The 19,148-nt window shown below is 46.2% G+C and overlaps 2 protein-coding genes across 3 annotated transcripts in view; one reads left to right on the top strand and one right to left on the bottom strand.

Annotated features, from left to right (window-relative positions):
- FANCM (FA complementation group M) overlaps positions 1 to 3,936 on the bottom strand; it is a 76,832-nt gene extending 72,896 nt beyond the window's left edge. The window contains exons 1-3 of the mRNA XM_082229624.1: positions 3,465 to 3,936; positions 2,079 to 2,251; positions 1,168 to 1,245 (exon numbers count right to left, since the gene is read on the bottom strand). Coding sequence (XP_082085750.1) covers positions 1,168 to 1,245; positions 2,079 to 2,251; positions 3,465 to 3,888 — 675 coding nt within the window. The 5' untranslated portion in view covers positions 3,889 to 3,936. The remainder of the gene's footprint in view (positions 1 to 1,167; positions 1,246 to 2,078; positions 2,252 to 3,464) is intronic.
- Positions 3,937 to 8,236: 4,300 nt separating this feature from the next.
- Positions 8,237 to 18,941, top strand: FKBP3 (FKBP prolyl isomerase 3). Of its 2 annotated transcripts, XM_082230315.1 has the most exons (7): positions 8,240 to 8,403; positions 11,120 to 11,221; positions 12,134 to 12,241; positions 13,036 to 13,171; positions 15,508 to 15,575; positions 17,510 to 17,607; positions 18,708 to 18,941. In XM_082230315.1, the coding sequence occupies exons 1-7, from the start codon at positions 8,302 to 8,304 to the stop codon at positions 18,760 to 18,762; spliced, it is 669 nt and encodes a 222-aa protein (XP_082086441.1). In that variant the 5' UTR covers positions 8,240 to 8,301; the 3' UTR covers positions 18,763 to 18,941. The 2 variants fall into 2 exon arrangements, with proteins under 2 accessions (XP_082086442.1, XP_082086441.1); XM_082230316.1 differs by lacking the exon at positions 15,508 to 15,575 and having other exon boundaries at positions 8,237 to 8,403.
- The last annotated feature ends 207 nt before the right edge of the window (positions 18,942 to 19,148 follow it).

Here is a 19,148-nt window from a genome sequence, read left to right as displayed (position 1 = left end):
AAAAAGTCACCATCTGGCTGTATTTTACTTAGCATCATGTTAGCACAGTAAAAATCGGGCATACAGTAGCGCCTCGGGTTACGTTGCCCTTGGGTAATGTAAACTTCAGGTTGCAAAAGTGGTAAACCCAGAAGTGTTTTGCACCCCCTGCACACATGCGCAGAAGCGGTCTACCACCGCGCGCATGCGTGTAACAGTGATCCTCAGGTTGCGAAAACCTCGGGATCCAGACGGACCTCTGGAACAGATCCCATTCGCAACCAGAGGTAGCACTGTAGTTTAATGTATATACTATACATTATTATAGTACTTTCTTGATCTCCTTGATCTGCCATCGGGCAGAAGATATAGAAGCCTGATTAGTCTCACCAACAGGGTAAAGAACAGCTTCTATCCGTGGGCTTTTAGGCTGCTGAATGAAAAGATAACAACAGGGCAACGGACTTTGGGGTTTGGTGGGTGTGCGTCAGTAAACGAGGGGAATGAAGACTAAGAGAGCTGAGTGGGGGGTGCTGGTGTAACCTCACTGTATACAAGTTGTACAAGTGACAATAAAGCATTTCAATTCAATTCAATTTCTGTATATTACACTGTATCAGGGGTGTCCAACTTCCAAAAGACTGAGATCTGCTCCTACTATAAGCAAACTGGCAGTGATCTACCCATTGGAATGACCAGAGTTGAGCTTCTTTTGGAAAGAAGGACCAAAGTTGTTGAGCTGTTGCACAGGCCTGCACGATATCATGTAACATTTACATCCCTAGGTTAGATTAATAGTGTTATCACAAGGACACAAGTCCAGCATTCTGTTCTCACACCCGCCAACCAGTTGTCCCAAAGGCCTTGAGCAGGACAGAAGCACTCTCCCAACTCACAATTCCCAGCAGCTGGCATTCAGAGGTGCCACCGAAGGTGCAAGTGGAACACCAGCCGACTGGGGGCTTCAGTGAGAGTTATTTATTTATTGAACTTATATACCGCCCTACACCCAGATGTCTCAGGGCAGCTCACAGAAAAGATCAACATAAAAACCACAAAATATATAATCAAAATAAGAACAACCCAATTACGCCCTCCTCCTAAAAAGAGCCACATTTTAAACGGACATGGGATGCCAAAGCAAGCCCCTTCATCCCCAGGTCCCTGGATTAACAGGACTTGAATTACCTTTGTGTCACTGCCAGGAGTGGCACTCAGAGCCAAAATACGGAACTGCTGCGTATATTTGCATAATTCTTTCACAACCTGAAGAAAGAAATAGCTTTCATCGCCACTGTTATGCTACTGTATCTGAAAAACAAATCTCAACAAGACAGGCTCCCAAATGACATGCCAAAGCCCTCCTAGTTCACACCAAAAGATCATCTAGAGCAGCATTTTATTTATTTTTCATTGGCTTACTTTTTCTGGCATAGGGGTTGGGGGGTTGGGAAGAACAAACAAAATCTCCTGGCTTGGATGCAATGCTAATCCGGGGTTCATGGCTGGTTTCTTCTATATGCTAAGAGAAAGAGACCAGCAGCACAGAAAGCCACCTTGATTGCAATGTTCTGCTTGTTTACTGTGACCTGGGAAGTGGGGATTGAGATAGCTAGCTTTTGCTTCCCCGTTAAATCACAGGACCTCAGAGCCATCTAGAGGCACAAGACAGGCATCCACCTGATACTTCTGCTGCTAAACTACTTGTAAATATTGTAATAAGAAAACCCAAAAGTACAGTGCTCTTTTCTGCATAATACAGAATATGAACGACTTCAAGTTAAAAACAACCTTTCAGGACACAAACTTCATTTCCCCACTACTCTTCCACTTGTTCAGAATGGATTACTTGGAGTCTCAAAAAAATTCAGCCATTATTCAGTCAGGAACCAACTAGGCTGGGAACTGGTTAGTTTTAACAAAATTAACAGCAACTAAAATGTTTGCTTGAACCCCTTGCTTCATGGCATTTTTGATATCACTTTTAAAATAAGGATGTGACATACATAAATCCTCAGAAAGTCATAATCAAACCTCTTATCACAGATCTAAATTTATAGTTAAAAATTTATGTTTCAAGTGGCAAACAGTCACCCTACCTGACAATAAGCATGATTTCCAAGAGCTCTGTGGGCTTCATCAATAACCAGACATTTAATTTTCACTGCAGGACACACTCCACGGGAAAGGTCATTTGCCATTATCTGAGGCGTAAGAAAGAAAACCCTCTTATTTTGCCAGATTTCTTTCCGATCAGCCACTTGAGTACCTCCTGAAACAATACAAGCAAGCATTTAGAAAGGCCCCTAAAACCCCACTATGGTTTCACTGGCGATTCACAGAGAGGCCACGCTTTAGCAGTGTTTGCTGCCAACAGATCCATTCTTACACTTAAAACAAAGGGTCCAAAACAAACAAAGGAGTCCTTACATTTCTAGCCAGAGACCAGTTTTCCATGTTGGAGCATCTTGGAATAAAAGGCAAAATATGGCACATATCACATGTGAAAGGAAGACATTGGTCCAGGTGCTTATTGTGAACTGCCCTAGAACTAAATCTGGCCAAGGGAAATCCCTTCCAGCTCTATAATTCTTTGGTTGTTTTTTTAGCCGAGATTCCCTTGTCTACCTCTGCAGTGCCTGAAAACCACCAGGTCCTAGATAATGGAGGCATACAATTTGGACAAGATAATCGACTTCCTGGTGGAAAAATCAAAATTAGAAACAGAACTGTTACAACCCAAAACTAAGATTTTGTCAAAGATGTATAACCTGCTGTTGAAATGGAATACTCAGGATGAAACGGTGAAATCTGCTATGATTAAATGGGCACAAGATGTTGGACATAACATAATGATGGCTGACTGGGAACAGTTATGGACCACAGGTATGAAGTTTACGGCATGTAATGCCTTAAGAGAGAATATTATGAAAATGATATACAGGTGGTACATGACCCCAGTCAAGCTAGCAAAAATCTACCATTTGCCCGATAATAAATGTTGGAAATATAAGGAAACTGAAGGTACATTCTTTCACCTTTGGTGGACGTGCCCAAGGATTAAGGCTTTCTGGGAGATGATTTATAATGAATTAAAAAAGGTATTTAAATATACCTTCTTGAAGAAACCAGAGGCCTTTCTCCTGGGCATAGTCGGCCAATCGGTGTTAAAGAAGGACAGAACTTTCTTTATGTATGCTACAACAGCAGCAAGAATTCTCATTGCAAAGTATTCTTTGCAATTCCAAAGACAGTACTTCTGTCTTGTCAGGATTCAACCTCAATCTGTTAGCCGCCATCCATCCTCCAACTGCCTCCAGACCCTCATAATAATAATAATAATAATAATAATAGTAATAGTAATTCCCGGGACCCGTGAAGAGGACCATCCTTGGGCTCCCCCCGCCCGCCTCTTTATAATAACTAACAGTAGTGATTCCCGGTGTCCCCTTGAGTCTCCCCCCCGCCCCGTGTCTCTGCCTCACCGGTGAGGGCGGCCATGTGGCGGGCGGGGATGGCCATGAGGGCGGCGCAGGCCTCCCTCTGCTGGGCGACGAGGGGCTTCGTGGGCGCCAGGAACAGCGCCTTCCCTCCGGGGAACCAGCGGTAGAAGTTGCCCAGCACCACGGCCGCCACCAGCGTCTTGCCCAGCCCGGTCGGCAGGCACAGCAGCGTGTTCTGGAAGAGCGCCGCCCGCGCCGCCCGCGCCTGGTAGCCGCGCTCCTCCACGCCCGAGCCCGCCGGGAACAGCCACACCGAGCCCGCCGCGCCGCCCGCGAAGCCCACCCCAGAGGGAGGCGGAGGCGCCTCCTCGGCTGCTGCTTCTTCGGGCGCCGCCTCGGCCGGCGGCGGCGTCCCCCACACCTGGAAGAGCGTGGCTTGCCGGTCGCCCCGGCCCCGGCCCCTCATGCCGCCGCCGCCGCCGCCTTCCCCTCACGAGCAGCTCCCCTCAGGCAGCGGCAGGCGGAGCAGCCGCCATCTTGAAACGGCCGCTCGGCCGCCCTCAAAAAGCCGCGCCATCACCGCCCCGGTCGGCTGCGCGCCCTGATTGGCCAGATGGTTTCCCCAGAGGCTCACGTGGTGAAGGGGAGCCCGGGAGCGCATGCGCCGAGCGCATCGTGACGCCGTCCGTTTCCCGACCCAGTTTGTGTTTTTTTTAAATGATATTTATGGAAAAATGAATTTTTAAAATCACAAAGAAAAGAACAAGACAAAATTACAGGAAAAAAGACAAAAACAGAAATAAAAAAGAAAAAATAAAACCATCCTTTTCAGATTCTCCACTTTCTTTACCTTCTTTCCATGACCTCCTCCTCCCATCTCTTGTATCTTGATTGATAATTGTCACAGCAAATCCTTTCCATAATTCATAATATTCTGTCAATACATTACCTTGCTCTGTTTTCATCTTATCTTATATTAAACCTTAAAATTTAATTTTAAATCTTATTTATACCAGCTTCTCATAACCATTACCTTTTTACCTAATTCTTTAAACATTTTCTCAAGAGCCTAGTAATTTCATTTCAACATTTTTGCAACTTTCATAAAAACATTTCTGACGATAAAAAAGAGAATAAAAACAATCCAATCTTCTTCCAGCATCCCCTCCCCCCGGATTATCAGTCCTTTTTGTCCCAATTAGTCTGGCCGTTTCCCGACCCAGTTTGATTTCAATGAAGTTCGCCGCGTCAAAAGCCTCGAAGCCAGAATCTCCTGAGTTCCTTTTTATGCCTGTGCAGTTGCTGAAAAAATTCTTGGATATCCAGTCATTTTAACGATGGTTTAGTACTGTTTCTAATGGTTCTTACATTATTGATATCAGCGTATCAATAATTTTCTGAAGCAATCAGAGCTTCTGAACTAATGCCAGTGGCTCCATTTGGTTTGTGATAGACATATTTATTAATAGACATATTTTCCATGAAGAAAATGAAGTGCTCTGATGGTGTTTCCTGCTTGGCAGGGGGTTGGACTCGATGGCCCTTGTGGTCTCTTCCAACTCTAGGATTCTATGATTCTATGATTCTAAGAAATCAAAGCCTCGAAGCGGTTTGCAAGAAAGATAAAGCGATATCAGTAAGGTAATGGACAGCCGTAAGTTGAAACGTACGGGAGTTTGAAGCGGCAAGAGAGTAGGCTGAAACAAAGTAAAAATCATATGAACTTTCACTCTCTTCTTTAAAAAAAAAATCTGTAATAGTTGTTCTTTTTTAAAAATTGCTTTTTATTGATTTTCCAACACGACAAAAATTGCACATACCAAATAAAACACACACACACACACACACACACACAAAAGCAAATTTCCAAATAAACCAAGTCTGGCAAGGCAAATCCCCCCCTTTCCTTACTATCTATCAGTAATTTATGTTTTATCCTATCCTATTTTGTTTTGTTTTTGTTTTTGTCTTGCCAGATAAGCAGGGACTAGCATGGTTTTGAATTGGATGGGTGACCAAGGTCTGAAATCCCAGAAGTGCATGGGGCTGGACTAGATGGCCCTTGGGTCCCTTCCATCTCCACCAGTTCTTTGATTCTATGTACTTGGCAGGCACCGAAAAGAGGACAGTGGAGGCACTTGCTTGACATTAAGAGGAAGGAGTTCCAGAGTGTAGCTGCTACCTGCCAGGCTGAATTATCGAGTTTTTACAAATCGTCACAGAATTTTGTTTTCCACTTGGGTACCGAAAGGTGCAGCTAACCAGTGAAATAAAAAAATCTAAGGTCTTATATATATAATAAATGTACCAAGCAAACATGTACATAAATATATAAACCACATGTCTGAAGCATCACAGGAAAACAGCCCTGGAACCATTTTGACTCCCAAACTGACCAAATGATTTTTCTGCAAGGTCAAGGAAAATGGAAAAACCTCCCCATTGTCTTTTCCTTCACAAATCCTGTCTTAAGGGTATGTCTGTGTATGAATAGGGTGAGCCTGTGACCTGGCTCAGGAACTAAGTATTTGTCATTACAAAAGACTGGCCAGGCTCCCCAGGGTATCCAATCAAGTAAGCATTAACCGATAACCTGCCAGACAGCAGATAAACAATGACAGGAGATAAAAAAGGCACTCAGATTTCTGCTGTAGACCGCCCTTTCTGTGATGTACGTAGGTATGATGTTTCTGGGGGTGGTCTTGGACTCCAGGGCACGCAATTTAAAATGTCTATATAAGGGCGGGCACACCTTTGTTCTGGGTCCTCCTCCTTTCCTGCGGTTGAGGGGAGCACCCTGTTGCAACAGTTCAATAAAAATCAGGCTTACAAGCTGCTTTGCTTCTCAATATTCTCTGGTTGGCCTCGATGTTATTTTCTCTGACCGATGGAGAACCTGCAAAGGACTCTATAGGGGCTCTTGTGTCCCCCATAAGGGAATGAGGGCAGATTTACGTTTATTACACCAGCAACCTGGAAAGCTAGTTAGTTAAAAGGTATGACCCTCTCTCTTGGTCAGGGGAGACCTTTTATATCTATCCAACAGAACAAAAGGACAATTAGTCCTGCAGTCAGGAAAGCAGATGTGGAAATTCCTCTTCAGTCCACAACTCCTTTCTTCAAGTGCAGACAGACAGACTGTCATACTCTCTCCTTTGGTATGCCATAGTTATTCTGGTGGGAAGAGCATGAACTAGTTCTTCTGATGTATCTGAAGCAGTGTGCATGGACACGGAAGCTTATACCCAGAACAAACTTAGTTGGTCTCTAAGGTGCTACTGGACAATTTTATTTATTTTTTATATAGTTCTTTGTTCTCTGTATAAGAGCAGCTTTGTCTCATGACCAGTCTCCAGGAGGAGGGAAAGGAAGTGGGAAGTTCCAGTGCCAGGGAAAGGACCGGATTATCAAGCCTAAAGGGGGAGCCAAGTAAAATATCTTTGGCTGGAAACTTTGCAAGATCAGAGGTCCCACAACATAACCCAAGCGGATTATTTTCCTCTCCCTTCAGCTTCTCCAGCAAAAGATAAAACTAGCAGCCTTGTGGCATTTGCAAGAGATGTAATGCATATCTGAAATAACTGTACAGCGACGGGTCAGCGCTAGAATGCTTTTTACTGCTCGGGTGGGAGTGCTGTTACTGTTACCCATTTCAATAAATTTCAGAGGAGTTGCTGTTATCACCTGTCAAAGCAAAACTAAATGAAACAGGGATACAAAGTCCCCTAGAAGTATCTATTTAGCTACCCACATACTGCTATTTTTATAATTTAAATTTATATACCGTCATTTATCCGAGGATCACAGGATGGTTTACACTATAATATTTTTTTTATATGTTTGCATACTGCTGTGTCATTAAAAAATACAGGAGAGTGGTTTACACCGATGAAAGCAAAACCATAAAATAAAAACAGTTGAAATTTTTAAAAACAAATATCAGTTACTGATTGTGCATTATTAATTGTCCACATGGGCCAATTATATATATAAAATTTCCATGCCATTTAAAATATCACTTAAGCGGTTTGCAGAAAACTGAAGGAGCAACGGACAACTTAAACCAAATATCACAGCAATGCACAGCTACCCATAAAAACGTTACATGGGTCCAAAGCTCCATTCATTTTTTTAAAATTAATATTTTATTAAGTTTTATCAATAAGAAAATTCAAAAAGAATACAAAAACAGAAAAATACAAAGTCAAAATACAAAAATACAAACATTAGGCATAAAAAAGAAGAAAAAAGAAAAACACTTAAAGAAGAAACAAAACTCCCTCTTTTTTTAAACTCATCTTTAGTTAACTTATTTTCCTGACTTCCTCACGCCTCCCTTTTTTGTATCCCTTTTTTAAAATTGGTTCAGCAAATTCATATCCAATTTAGTTTATCTATTATCAATCCCATCTTACATTTTACCTTGTTGCTAGAACCCCTTCAGTTCATTTCAACGTCATCAACATTCAAAAATTTTGCAATGTTTCTGTAAATAAGTTTTAAATTTCCTCCAATCTTCTTCCACAAGCTCTTCTCCCTGGTCTCGGATTCTCCAGTCATTTCCGCCCCAAAGCTCCATTCATTTTCCTTTTGACGCATCCCCGCTCCCTCCCTCGCAGCCCCCTCTAGATATTATATATCTATGGACCTCTGCAGAGAGAGCAGAGCGGCACTAACAGCAGCAGCCCTACCCAGCATGCACCGGGGGCCCCCTTAAGAAGCTCCGCCATTGGCCGGCCGGTCTCCGCTCACCCCGCGCGGACTACATTTCCCAGCATGCCGAGCGGGCGAAGCGGCGGCGTAAGGCTCCCGGGGGCGCGCTGGGAAATGTAGTCCCGGCGTCGTGAGGGAGCGCTGGCTGGTGTGAGGAGGCGAGGCCATGGCGGCCCCCGCGCGGCCCTGGAGCCCCGAGGAGCTCCGCGGAGACGCCCTGCCCAAGAAGGAGATCGTCCGCTTCCTGCAGGAGCAGGCGGCGCACAAGGTGGACGCCCGCTCGGCCTCCCTTCACACGGTCGCGGGGACACGCGTGTCGGGCGGAGGGGCCGCCGCAGCCTCTCTCTTTCTCTCTCTGGACTAGGGCGGGAGACACGCGAGGAGCGGGCGGGGCCGACACGCGTGCGGGGAGAACGTCTGAACGCGCGCGTCCCGCCAGCGCCGCCCGCCTCGCCTTTCCCTTCGACCCGGAGCTGAATCGCAAGGGTGGACGGGGACCTCCGGAGGTCATCCAGCCCAACCCCCTGCACTGGAGCCCGCCCGCCCCCTTGGCCAGCCCAGCTCCTGCCTCCCACCGCCCAGTGGCTCTTGCTCATTGTGGGGCACTCCAATAATTTGTATTAATTTTCCATTTAAACATATATATTCGCATCATTATTCTGATCCACTTTCCTTCCTTGGCTCCTCAGAGCCTGTCGCCTTCCTTCCCTCCCACCTCCTGGCTTTCAAAGCTCACCTTATATCACAGCATTTTATATGTTTTCCAATTCTAATATAACTCATTACTAAAAATTCAAATAAATATAGAAAGGTTAAAAAAATTCTCATTAGAAGTCTTCAGTCAACCCTACTAGCGTTGTTAATTGCTTACAATGATCTTTCAAATATTGTATAAATTTACTCCATTCTTGATTGTGCTGGTTTCAGATTTTTCCCATCAGCTTTGCCAGCATTTTCACCTGCCCCTCTTCTTTCGTCTTTGTGGGGCATTCAAAGCTCCCCTCCTTTTATAATTGTAAAATAAAGATCACCCCCCCAAAAAAAAAAATGAAGGGACCAAGTCCCCTGTCCCCTTTGCAGACAGAAGGGCTGAGGCGGCTGGGAAGGTTCCTGCCCAAAACCCTTGCGGGCTGTTGCTGCCAGTCAGAGTAGACATCAGTGAGCTGGTTGTGGGTCTGACTCTGGGCAAAGCAGCTTCCTTATGTTCATGGATCTGCGCTGGCAAATGGAGTCGCCTTTGCTTTCATCTGTAAGCCACCTTGAGTCACCGACAGGGGTAAAGGCAGGGCGTCAATAAATGTCGAAGGAGAAGCAACTTTGGGGTTTCGTTTAATTGCAGGGCCTTCCTTTGTACCTATAGGTAAAGGTAAAGGGACCCCTGAAAGTTAAGTCCAGGCGTGACCGACTCTGGGGTTGCGGCGCTCATCTCGCTTTATTGGCTGAGGGAGCCGGCGGACAGCTTCCGGGTCATGTGGCCAGCAGGACTAAGCCGCTTCTGGAGAACCACAGCAGCGCACAGAAACGCCGTTTACAGTGGTGCCCCGCAAGACGAATGCCTCGCAAGACGGAAAACTCGCTAGACGAAAGAGTTTCCCGTTTTGGAGGTGCTTCGCAAAACGAATTTCCTATGGGCTTGCTTCGCAAGACGACAATATCTTGCAAGTTCCTGCGGGTTTTTTTCCTCCCCCCCCCCTTTTTCTAAGCCGCTAATCTGCTAATCCTTCAATGGGCTTCCTTCGCAAGACGAAAAAACCACTAGACGAAGAGAATCACAGAACGGATTATTTTCGTCTTGCAAGGCACCACTGTACCTTCCTGCTGGAGTGGTACCTATTTAACCCACAGCGCCATCTGTGTCCCTTTTGTACCTATAGAACTTGCAAAAAATACTCTTGATCCAAAGCAGTCTGGGGCTGAGGACTGCGACTGAGGTCACCCTCTCAGGGGGGTCCCTCTGGGTTGGGTGACAGCTGCTGATTCCTGCAGCTGGGTGGGAGGGGGGTCACAAGGGCAGCCCTGGCTCTCTTTCCTTTTTATTATTATATTTTTTATTAATTTTCCATTTAATAACATATATTCACATCATTATTATCCACTTTACCTCTTTGACTCTTTAGAGCCTGTCGACTTTCCTCCCCCCCTCATGGATTTCTTTATTAACCTTCATATTATAGTATTTTGTACGTTTTGCAGTTATAATTACACACATTGCAAAATATCTCAAAATTTATATAAATAAAAAATTTCTCATTACAAGTCTTCAGACAACCCTATTAGTGTTGTTAATTGCTTATAATACTCTTAAATATCGTCCATTTGGAATACTTGATCAGGCTGGTTTTGGATTTTCCCCATCAGCTTTGCCAGTTCCTCAAAGTTCATCATTTTCACCTGCCACTCTTCTTTCCTTGGTACTTATTGTTTCCATTTTTTGGCTAAAAGAATTCTTGCCGCTGTTGTTGTATACATGAACAGCACATATACTAAAATTGGAACGCCACTGGGTTGTGTTCAGGGTTTATAGTTCACCCCCAGTGTGTGGCCACAAGGTGTTACCTGTGAATGCCCACGTGAGATTTTTGAGCTTGGTTGGAAGAAGAGGCTTCAGATGATTTCATTCATTGGATGTGGTCTGGTTCTAGCAGAATACAGTGGTACCTCTGGTTACGTACTTAATTCGTTCCGGAGGTCCGTTCTTAACCTGAAACTGTTCTTAACCTGAGACACCACTTTAGCTAATGGGGCCTCCCGCTGCTGCCGCACCACCGGAGCACAATTCCTGTTTTCATCCTGAAGCAAAGTTCTTAAGCCGAGGTAATATTTCTGGGTTAGCAGACTCTGTAACCTGAAGCGTATGTAACCTGAGGTACCACTGTATTCCACTCTGTAAAATGCACTTCCCATAATCCCAATTGCATGGCAGGAGAGCGACGTGATTCCTTTCTTTCCCAGTATTGAACTAACGCTCTTGCTTTTGCTTTTAGTTCCTGTCAGAGCACAAACTACTAGGACAGATAAAAAATGTGGCCAAGACCGCCAGTAAGGAGCAGCTGATCACGGCATATAACGAGCTCTTTGAAACCAAGGTAGGTACCCTGCCTTGTCTGAGCAGATCTTATTACTAGAATCTTTGTGACTAATGTTCATAATAATCAAATTTATTACCAGCCCTTCACTAGCTGGTTCTAGGGCAGCTTACAACAATTAACAAAATCAAAATTAAGAAACAGTTGCCTTGGGGACAGAACAAATGCTTTGCTTTTCTCCTGCATCTTGCAGGGCTAGGAGAGACCTCTGCCTTCAGTCCTGGAGAACTGCTGCCATTCAGAGTGGGCGGCATGAGGCTTGATCCCACCTTATATGTTCATATATTACTGAAATGCTCTGTGTATCAGTTTTTTAACTGAAATGTAAGAGGTTTAACATCAGCTGGGGAAAGGTAGAAATGGGCTGTTTAAAATAAGCTATGACACAAATCCATTTTCAGTAGCCACTGCGCTATTTAAAATAAGCTATGACACAAATCCATTTTCAGTAGCCATGGATAGTAGTGGGGAGAGGGAGATATGTCCTTTGCCATACAAGCTTCTACTTAAGTTCTCTAAAAACCTGGTAATTATTTGCTGTGGATCAGTATAGTTAACCAAATGACTATGAAGGCCCAGTATAGGTGGAGCTCTCCAGGAAGCTCAGCCACCAGCGTTTCCGTGCTCATTTGTGCAGTCTGCTTGTTGGCTTGGTAGTCAGTGTTGTAGGATCTTTGGTTTGTGGCATTTTCCTTGTAAGTTAACGCTCAGTGTGGCCTGTGTGACTCGGCTTCCTTCCTTTATAAGGTATACGAAATGATATGGATTGTATTTCCTTTACAATGAGTATGTAAGAAGAGTCTGCTGGATCAGGCCAACGGCATCCTGACCCAGCATCCTGTTCTCACAGTGGCCAACCAGATGCCTCGGGGACAGGAATTTCTTCACGGATGTCACACGTTTTCTTTCTAGAGATTTAAGGGTACTGGGAGTCCAGAGCATGTAGCAGAGCAAGTGAAAAATGTCAAGATTGATGAGGAGAAGCCCAAGGAGACGAAGCCTGAGGAAGCTGTGGATGAGGTAGGTGAGGAGAACAATCAGGTATGATTTGCAGACTCTGGCTGGTGGGAAGAGGCAGCCCTTGCAGGAATGTAAGGGAGCAGGCAAAATGGGCAGGAGGAGGGGTGCACCTCTTCTGGACATAGAAGAGCCGCTTAAGAATTTCAGGATCTTACTCACCGAGAAAATGCAGTGCTGTAATCGTGGAAACTTCTCTCCAGAAAGTGCAGCTGTGTGCCTAGAAGTCCCAGTTCACACCCTCACGAAGGGTTTGAATGTCTGGATTGGAACCAGCTGTCGGTTCCATTTGCAATTTCCTCCTGGGAACTCTCTTCCCTTGGAGATTTATCAGATCTGTTGCAGCATTTTCTGGACAGGCGACCTTAAATCAGGCAGACTTCAGCACATATTCTAAGAGCTCAGAATTTAAGATCCTCCCTGAACATAGCCACAGAGTCTTAAGTGACTTACTTCGCAGTCTGACGCACATCCTCACAGAAATAAGTCCCATTGTATTTCATAGGGCTTACTCCCAGGGAACTGTGTGTAGTATTGCAGCTGTCATCCTGTTGTCCAGCGTAGGTCATGCTGCACATCATTTTGTGATCTCATCTACTAGCTGTGTGGAGCATTGTGTTCAGTCATATTGAAGCTTTAATATTAAATAGCAGAGCTAATGGTTGGCTGTCTTTCCTTTCTGCCCTCTGAAGCCCTTTCTTCATTGTCTTTTGTGCAATGCTTTGGTCAACTTCTGTACCTTTTGGAACAGTGAGAGCGGGAGCATGACCCTTGTTTCTTCCCTCCTCCCATTTCAGGGCCCCCCAAAATATACAAAGTCAGTACTGAAGAAGGGGGATAAAATCAACTTTCCCAAAAAGGGTGATGTCGTTCACTGTTGGTATACAGGGAAGCTTCAAGATGGAACCGTCTTCGATAGTAATATTCAGACAAGTAAGTGTTCAGAAAAGGTGGCCTTTCTCTTCATCACAGAGATGGGGAAGCTGTGGGCTTTAAAGACCAGAGCAGGTGTGACTGAAGGCACAGCTTCATTTTCTCTCATTTATACCCCACCTGTCTTCTGCTACGGAACCCAAGGTAGCTTCTACTTGTGGTTCCCAGTCACTAGACCCAGACATACCTAGCTTCAGCCAGGTGGTGGCCTTGTGCACCTACAGAGCATCTCCTGGAAACACGATGCAGCAGATGTGTTGCCTGTGAAGTGAACGGGTCTTGCACAAGGCCACACCTCTGCTTCTGGGCTGCAGTTTGCATTTTTTTTTCTTCCCGTCTGGGGATTCCAGTTTGCATTCCCCATAGATTCTCGAGGGCATGGTCTGTTTAGCACTGGAGAATCAAATTTTGCATTCTGACAAATGGGTTGTATCTGAATGGATTTGAGTCTCTGAATGAAAAAGAGATTTCTGTGATTTCTTCCTACTCCTGCACCCCCAATCTACAGCCCACATGCTGTCACGTTCCATGTGCTTCTAGAGGGTCCCTGACCTTCAGCATCAGCTCTCCCAGGAGCTGCAGTGGAGAGAAGGAAGCAGAGTCCCATTCCATGAGCAGTGTTCCACTTACAGTATTGTAGCCAATGTGATGTATTCAGTGTGTCTGGGTTGACACATGTACGTGTTTGGATGCTGCCGGGAGTCAGGGGCAATTGGCAGGCCCCCAGCTGGCTGCAGCCACCGTCCGGCAGCCGGACGATCACTGGTCTCCATTGGAACAGCATCAATCAGCGACACGAGCCTCAAATACGTTTAGAGACCCGTGCATGCTCTATCAGCAGAGTGAATAAATCTTTGCAGCAGAAGAGGCAGACAGAGACATGTGTAAGCAGTATTTACAGGCATTTTATTCAGCATAGTTCAGGAACAAAGGAAAACATGTCTGCTTCCCTTCGTCTCCAGCAAAGCAGTGAAAAGCAAAAGCAATATATAAACGGAAGTTCCCAGCAGACTGTGCTGGGAGTAAACAGGCATGTGAAACACAACAGTCATGCCTGATCCTTTTAAGGTGGAACGGAACTATATCCTAACAGTTCGTACAAATATGTACACCCCCACACCCACCACTCATGGGCACAGTCAGAACTTCTTCCTGAAGTCCTGAAGAACTGCTGCTGCCTCTCACTTTAGAAGACAATTCAGACCTAGATGGTCCAGTGGTCCAACTCTGTATAAGGCAGGAGTTTCTTGTGGTCCCCTGTTGCCACCCCTGCATGTCTGCTTGGGCTCTGGCCTAGAAATGTACTGTACCCAAAGACCTGGGTGTTTGGGCAGATCAGGGGTGCCCTCTTGCCCTCAACGTGGATTTGCGATGTCACACACCCAACGTCTGTGGCTCCTCCTCCTCTCCACAGCAAGTGAGGCAACGTTTTCCATGTCTCAGTCTCCCACCCCCCTGCCCGGAAAAGGGTTCCTTGCTAGCTGGCTGCGGAGGGCAGAGCTGAACTGCTTCTCCCTCAGAGGTAGTGCTGGCTTTTCTCAGTGACTTTGTGGGTGCCCTGCCCCCACAGTTGTATTATTGTGGGTGCCCAAGCACCCACGGCCCCCTGGAGTTGGCTCCTATGGTGCAAATGTCTCTTTCTCAAGCACAATTTAGGGGGTCTTTGTTCAGTGCAAAATGCCCTGAAATATAGTAGACGGAAGCTGTTTCACATGTTGCTTGCCTTCCAGCGCATCTTGCGCCAGAGATAACCCTTGTGAGGTTTCACCACCAGGCTTCCAAAGGAGAGTGGGATGGAAATCGCAGTGTTTCTCAGTCTTCCATGCTCCTTTTATATACTAAATATTTAGCAAACTGGGCTTTGACTGAGAAACCCCTTTCTTGACAGAGTGGTGGGAATTTTGTAGCCATTAAGCAACTATCAAAACAGCTCCATTCCTTAGCTGGAATGGCTGCCTGCTTGTGACCAGGCTAGTCTTGCCCCCTAGTTACCTAGTGAATTTGCATGACCTGGAATGTGGGTGACTCCTCAGGAATCCTTTCCCAAAGTAGTGCCCTCCAGATGTTTTGGACTCCCAAAACATCACTATTGCTCAGTGGGGCCACCTTTTGGTATTATTGTTGCATGTTTTTAATATTTGTTTTGTATCTAAGTTGCCTTGAGACCTTTGGGCAGAAGGCAAACTTTCTCATCACCCTTGACCACCAGCGGTACTTTCTGGCTGGGGAGTTGTAGTCCAGAACATCTGGAGCTCACCAAGTGGGGGGAGGCTGGTGTAGAGCGAGAAGCCAGCTGGGAGAGGGATAAGAGCTCCAGAATGCTGGTGTCGTTTCAGGTTCAAAGAAAAAGAAAGCTGCCAAACCACTGAGCTTCAAAGTCGGCGTTGGAAAAGTGATACGAGGCGTGAGTGTGCTGGTGGAAGGGTGGGTGGGTGCAGCTAGGATGTCTTTGGGCCGGCCCACCTCCTGTGCCCATCCGTCAGGGAGGAGCTTCTGTTGCCAGGCAGCTGCCAGGCTATTTGCTGGAATCCTCCCAGAAGAGAAGCTGATGCATGTTGTCTGTCAGCCTTCCTCCATAGCACATCTGACAAAATTCATTTTCCTTTCCCGTGCTCAATGGTCTTTGCATCAGAGCCCATTGAAACAGCTTATGCTGCCCACCAAGATGGAGGGAGGAGGTGGGGATGTTAAATGTTTTACCTGAGCGCAGGTTAGGATGATTGGCATTAAGATACCTAAGTGTATATGCCGTTTTAAGGATTGCCAGGATTTATTTATTTCACCTTTGGCTGTTTCTATGTGTCCTTTGTTACCTGTCCACACTCCCTGGGCTACTTGTCATCACATCTCACAAGTTAAGTGGCCAACCAGTTGTGGCTTGCCTTACTAGCGAGATCTGCAACTTGTGATGTCCCTGACCTCTCCCTTCTCTGACTCCCATGGCGTGTGCAGAGGGAGACGTGCCCCTGGGTGATCTTCTGCAGAAAGTGCAACCTTTTGCTACAGCCTCCTGAAAAGGTTCCAGGGAATAGGAAACTGATTCCTTTATCTAAGAGGAGGGAGGAGGAGAAATGGCTTCCGTCATATCAGTCGTGCTTTTGGCACAATACAGAAGCAGTATTAATGAGCCCCTAAGGAAGAGAGAGGCAGAGAAAGGGGTTGTTTCCTTCCAATTGCCGTTTTGCAGGAGGCTAAAACAGTAGGGACAGTGGTGGCTTCTTCTGCAGAAACTTGTGGGATGGACACCACTTCTCCCTCATATACAGCTGTGCCGCTGTGGTCTAAACCACTGAGCCTCTTGGGCTTGCTGATCGGAAGGTCGGCGGTTCGAATCCCCACGACAGGGTGAGCTCCCGTTGCTCTGTCCCAGCTTCTGCCAACCTAGAAGTTCAAAAGCACGCCAGCGCAAGTAGATCAATAGGTACCACTGTGGCGGGAAGGTAAATGGCGTTTCCGTGTGCTCTGGTTTCCGTCAGTGTCCCATTGCACCAGAAGCAGTTTAGTCATGCTGAGCACGTGATCCAGAAAGCTGTCTGTGGACAAATACTGGCTCCCTCGGCCTGAAAGCGAGATGAGCACCGCAACCCTATAGTCGCCTTTGACTGGACTTAACAGTCCAGGGGTCCTTTACCTTTTTTTACATATCCTGCATCAGTCTGTCTCTACCTTTCTGATAATCTTAAAAGCACTAGAATGCATTCATTAAACATGATTTTGCAGTAATTCATCTGAACCAGATTTTCAATAAGACAGACATCTTGTAAAACATTTAACCTAAAAAGGCTGGCTCTCTAGTCCTCCTCAAAACACAAAGGTCTTAGCCTGCTGAGTTCGTTAACTTACCCCGCAAAGGGAACTTGCTCCACTCACCCTTATTGTTTCAGCTTATCTTCTAATAGGGACGCGGGTGGCGCTGTGGGCTAAAGCCTCAACGCCTAGGGCTTGCCGATCGAAAGGTCGGCGGTTCGAATCCCCGCGGCGGGGTGCGCTCCCGCTGTTCGGTCCCAGCGCCTGCCCACCTAGCAGTTCGAAAGCACCCCCGGGTGCAAGTAGATAAATAGGTACCGCTTACCAGCGGGAAGGTAAACAGCGTTCCGTGTGCTGCGCTGGCTCGCCAGATGCAGCTTTGTCACGCTGGCCACGTGACCCGGAAGTGTCCCCGGACAGCGCTGGCCCCCGGCTAATAAATGTGAGATGGGCGCACAAACCCCACAGTCTGTCAAGACTGGCCCGTTCGGGCAGGGGTACCTTTACCTTTACCTTTATCTTCTAATAACCCAGGTCAAAAACATTCCTTCCAGCCTGTTTCTCAGGTAGATTTGTTTTGTTTTTTCCCAGTGGGACGAAGCTCTGCTGACCATGAGCAAAGGGGAGAAGGCTCACCTGGAAATCGAACCGGAATGGGCTTATGGGAAGAAAGGGCAGCCAGATGCCAAGTATCCTTGCAGAGTGTGCCGCTGAGTAGTCTACTAATCCGATGGAAAACGTGGGTGTGCAAAATTCTCTGGCTCAGAATGCCAGGTGCTGGTGAAGGAATTCCCTAGGTCTTAAGCATGGGGCAAGGGCAGGTAAGAACATCAGAGCTTGCTGGATCAGGCCATTGGCCCATCTAGTCCAGCAGCCTGTTACAATACGATATATCTTTATTGTCATTGTCCCATAGAGAACAATGAAATTGAAAAATCTACAGAAGACATTCAAAACCCCCTAAAAACTCTGAAACCCCATTTTAAAATACAATATCTAGAGATGCCCCAATGGGAAACCTGCAAGCAGGATTTGAGTACAAGAGGCTTCTCTCCTGATGTGGCCTCCAGCACTGCTGCTCCAACCGTGGAGGGAGAGCACAGCCATCGTGGCTAGTAGCCCCCCCCTTCCATAATTTTTGGGGAGAATGGGATGCAAACGGGCAGAAATGCCTGCAGCATGGCAGGCATCGCCAGCACCCTTTCCGCAAGGGCAAAGCACGGCTCTGGCACTAAGCTGGTCAATTGAATCCCTATGTGCTGCCAAATAGAATGTGATCCCTAAACTTGGGCATGACGGCAGTGCCAAGATGTTTGAAGAGGAGGCAAGAGGATCTGGAAATAAGGAACTGAAGAGGCAGGCACTGAGGGAGGCTAGAGCGTTGCACTTCCCCTTTCATGTGACAATGCTTGCTGCAGCCCAGTCCATGTGGCGTGTCCTGTGGCTGGGAATTGTAACCGAAGTTGTTCTGGAACAGAGTCAAACTCAATCTAGTTTTAAGTACTTATGTGTTCTCCATTGACTGAATATTTAAAGGGATGGTGATGCCAACTCTGTATCAGACAGATCATGTACTTTAGGAACTTGGGGGGGGGGATATGTTATATAGCAGGTCTTCATCAGCTAATTATAGGATATGTAACAACAACAAACAATTGGCAAATGCTTACTACATTTTGCTCCTCCCTTCCCTATTCCTATGAACTTTGGGTTCCGACTCTCTTCAGAACTGCCACTCTGCAAGTGTCACTTCTACCGTAGAACAAATTCCTTAACTTGCATACTTTAGAATTCCACCAAATGCAAAACTTTTCTTTGAAGTGGAACTGGTGGATATTGAATGATGGGTTGCTCCATCTTTGAAATGGCCCCCCATCTTTGAAAACTGTGAAGATGCTCTCGGAAGTCCAGAAAATGTGTTTGTGGCCTTGTTTCTCACACAGCAAGGGTGGGGTAGGGGGGGAAGCTTTTATTCCAGTTGCTGTGTACAGCATCACTTTAACTAAAGACTGGTTTATATACATGGCTCTGACTGTCATTGGCCATCTGTGGCTGTCGTATTTTTTTTACTTTGGCACACCTATGAAAGGTAGTGCACATTCAAATGGTGCAGTTGTCATAACATTTGAAGACGTCCTCCTTTCACATGTTTTGAGGCGGCCCCTGTAGTTAGAGACTATTCAAGGCAGCCACTTTTTCTGCTATGGGGCAGGGAAAACTTCTGAAAATC

The sequence above is a fragment of the Podarcis vaucheri genome (genome assembly GCF_965113315.1).
Source record: "Podarcis vaucheri genome assembly, chromosome: 1".
NCBI lineage: Eukaryota > Metazoa > Chordata > Lepidosauria > Squamata > Lacertidae > Podarcis > Podarcis vaucheri.
This window is presented reverse-complemented; position numbering and strand designations above follow the sequence as displayed.

Coding starts and splice junctions, on each gene's coding strand:
- FKBP3 (XM_082230315.1), top strand. CDS start 8,302: ATGGCGGCCCCCGCGCGGCCCTGGAGCCCCGAGGAGCTCCGCGGAGAC. Junction 8,404..11,119: donor AGGAGCAGGCGGCGCACAAG/GTGGACGCCCGC, acceptor TTTTGCTTTTAG/TTCCTGTCAGAGCACAAACT. Junction 15,576..17,509: donor TTGGAAAAGTGATACGAGGC/GTGAGTGTGCTG, acceptor GTTTTTTCCCAG/TGGGACGAAGCTCTGCTGAC.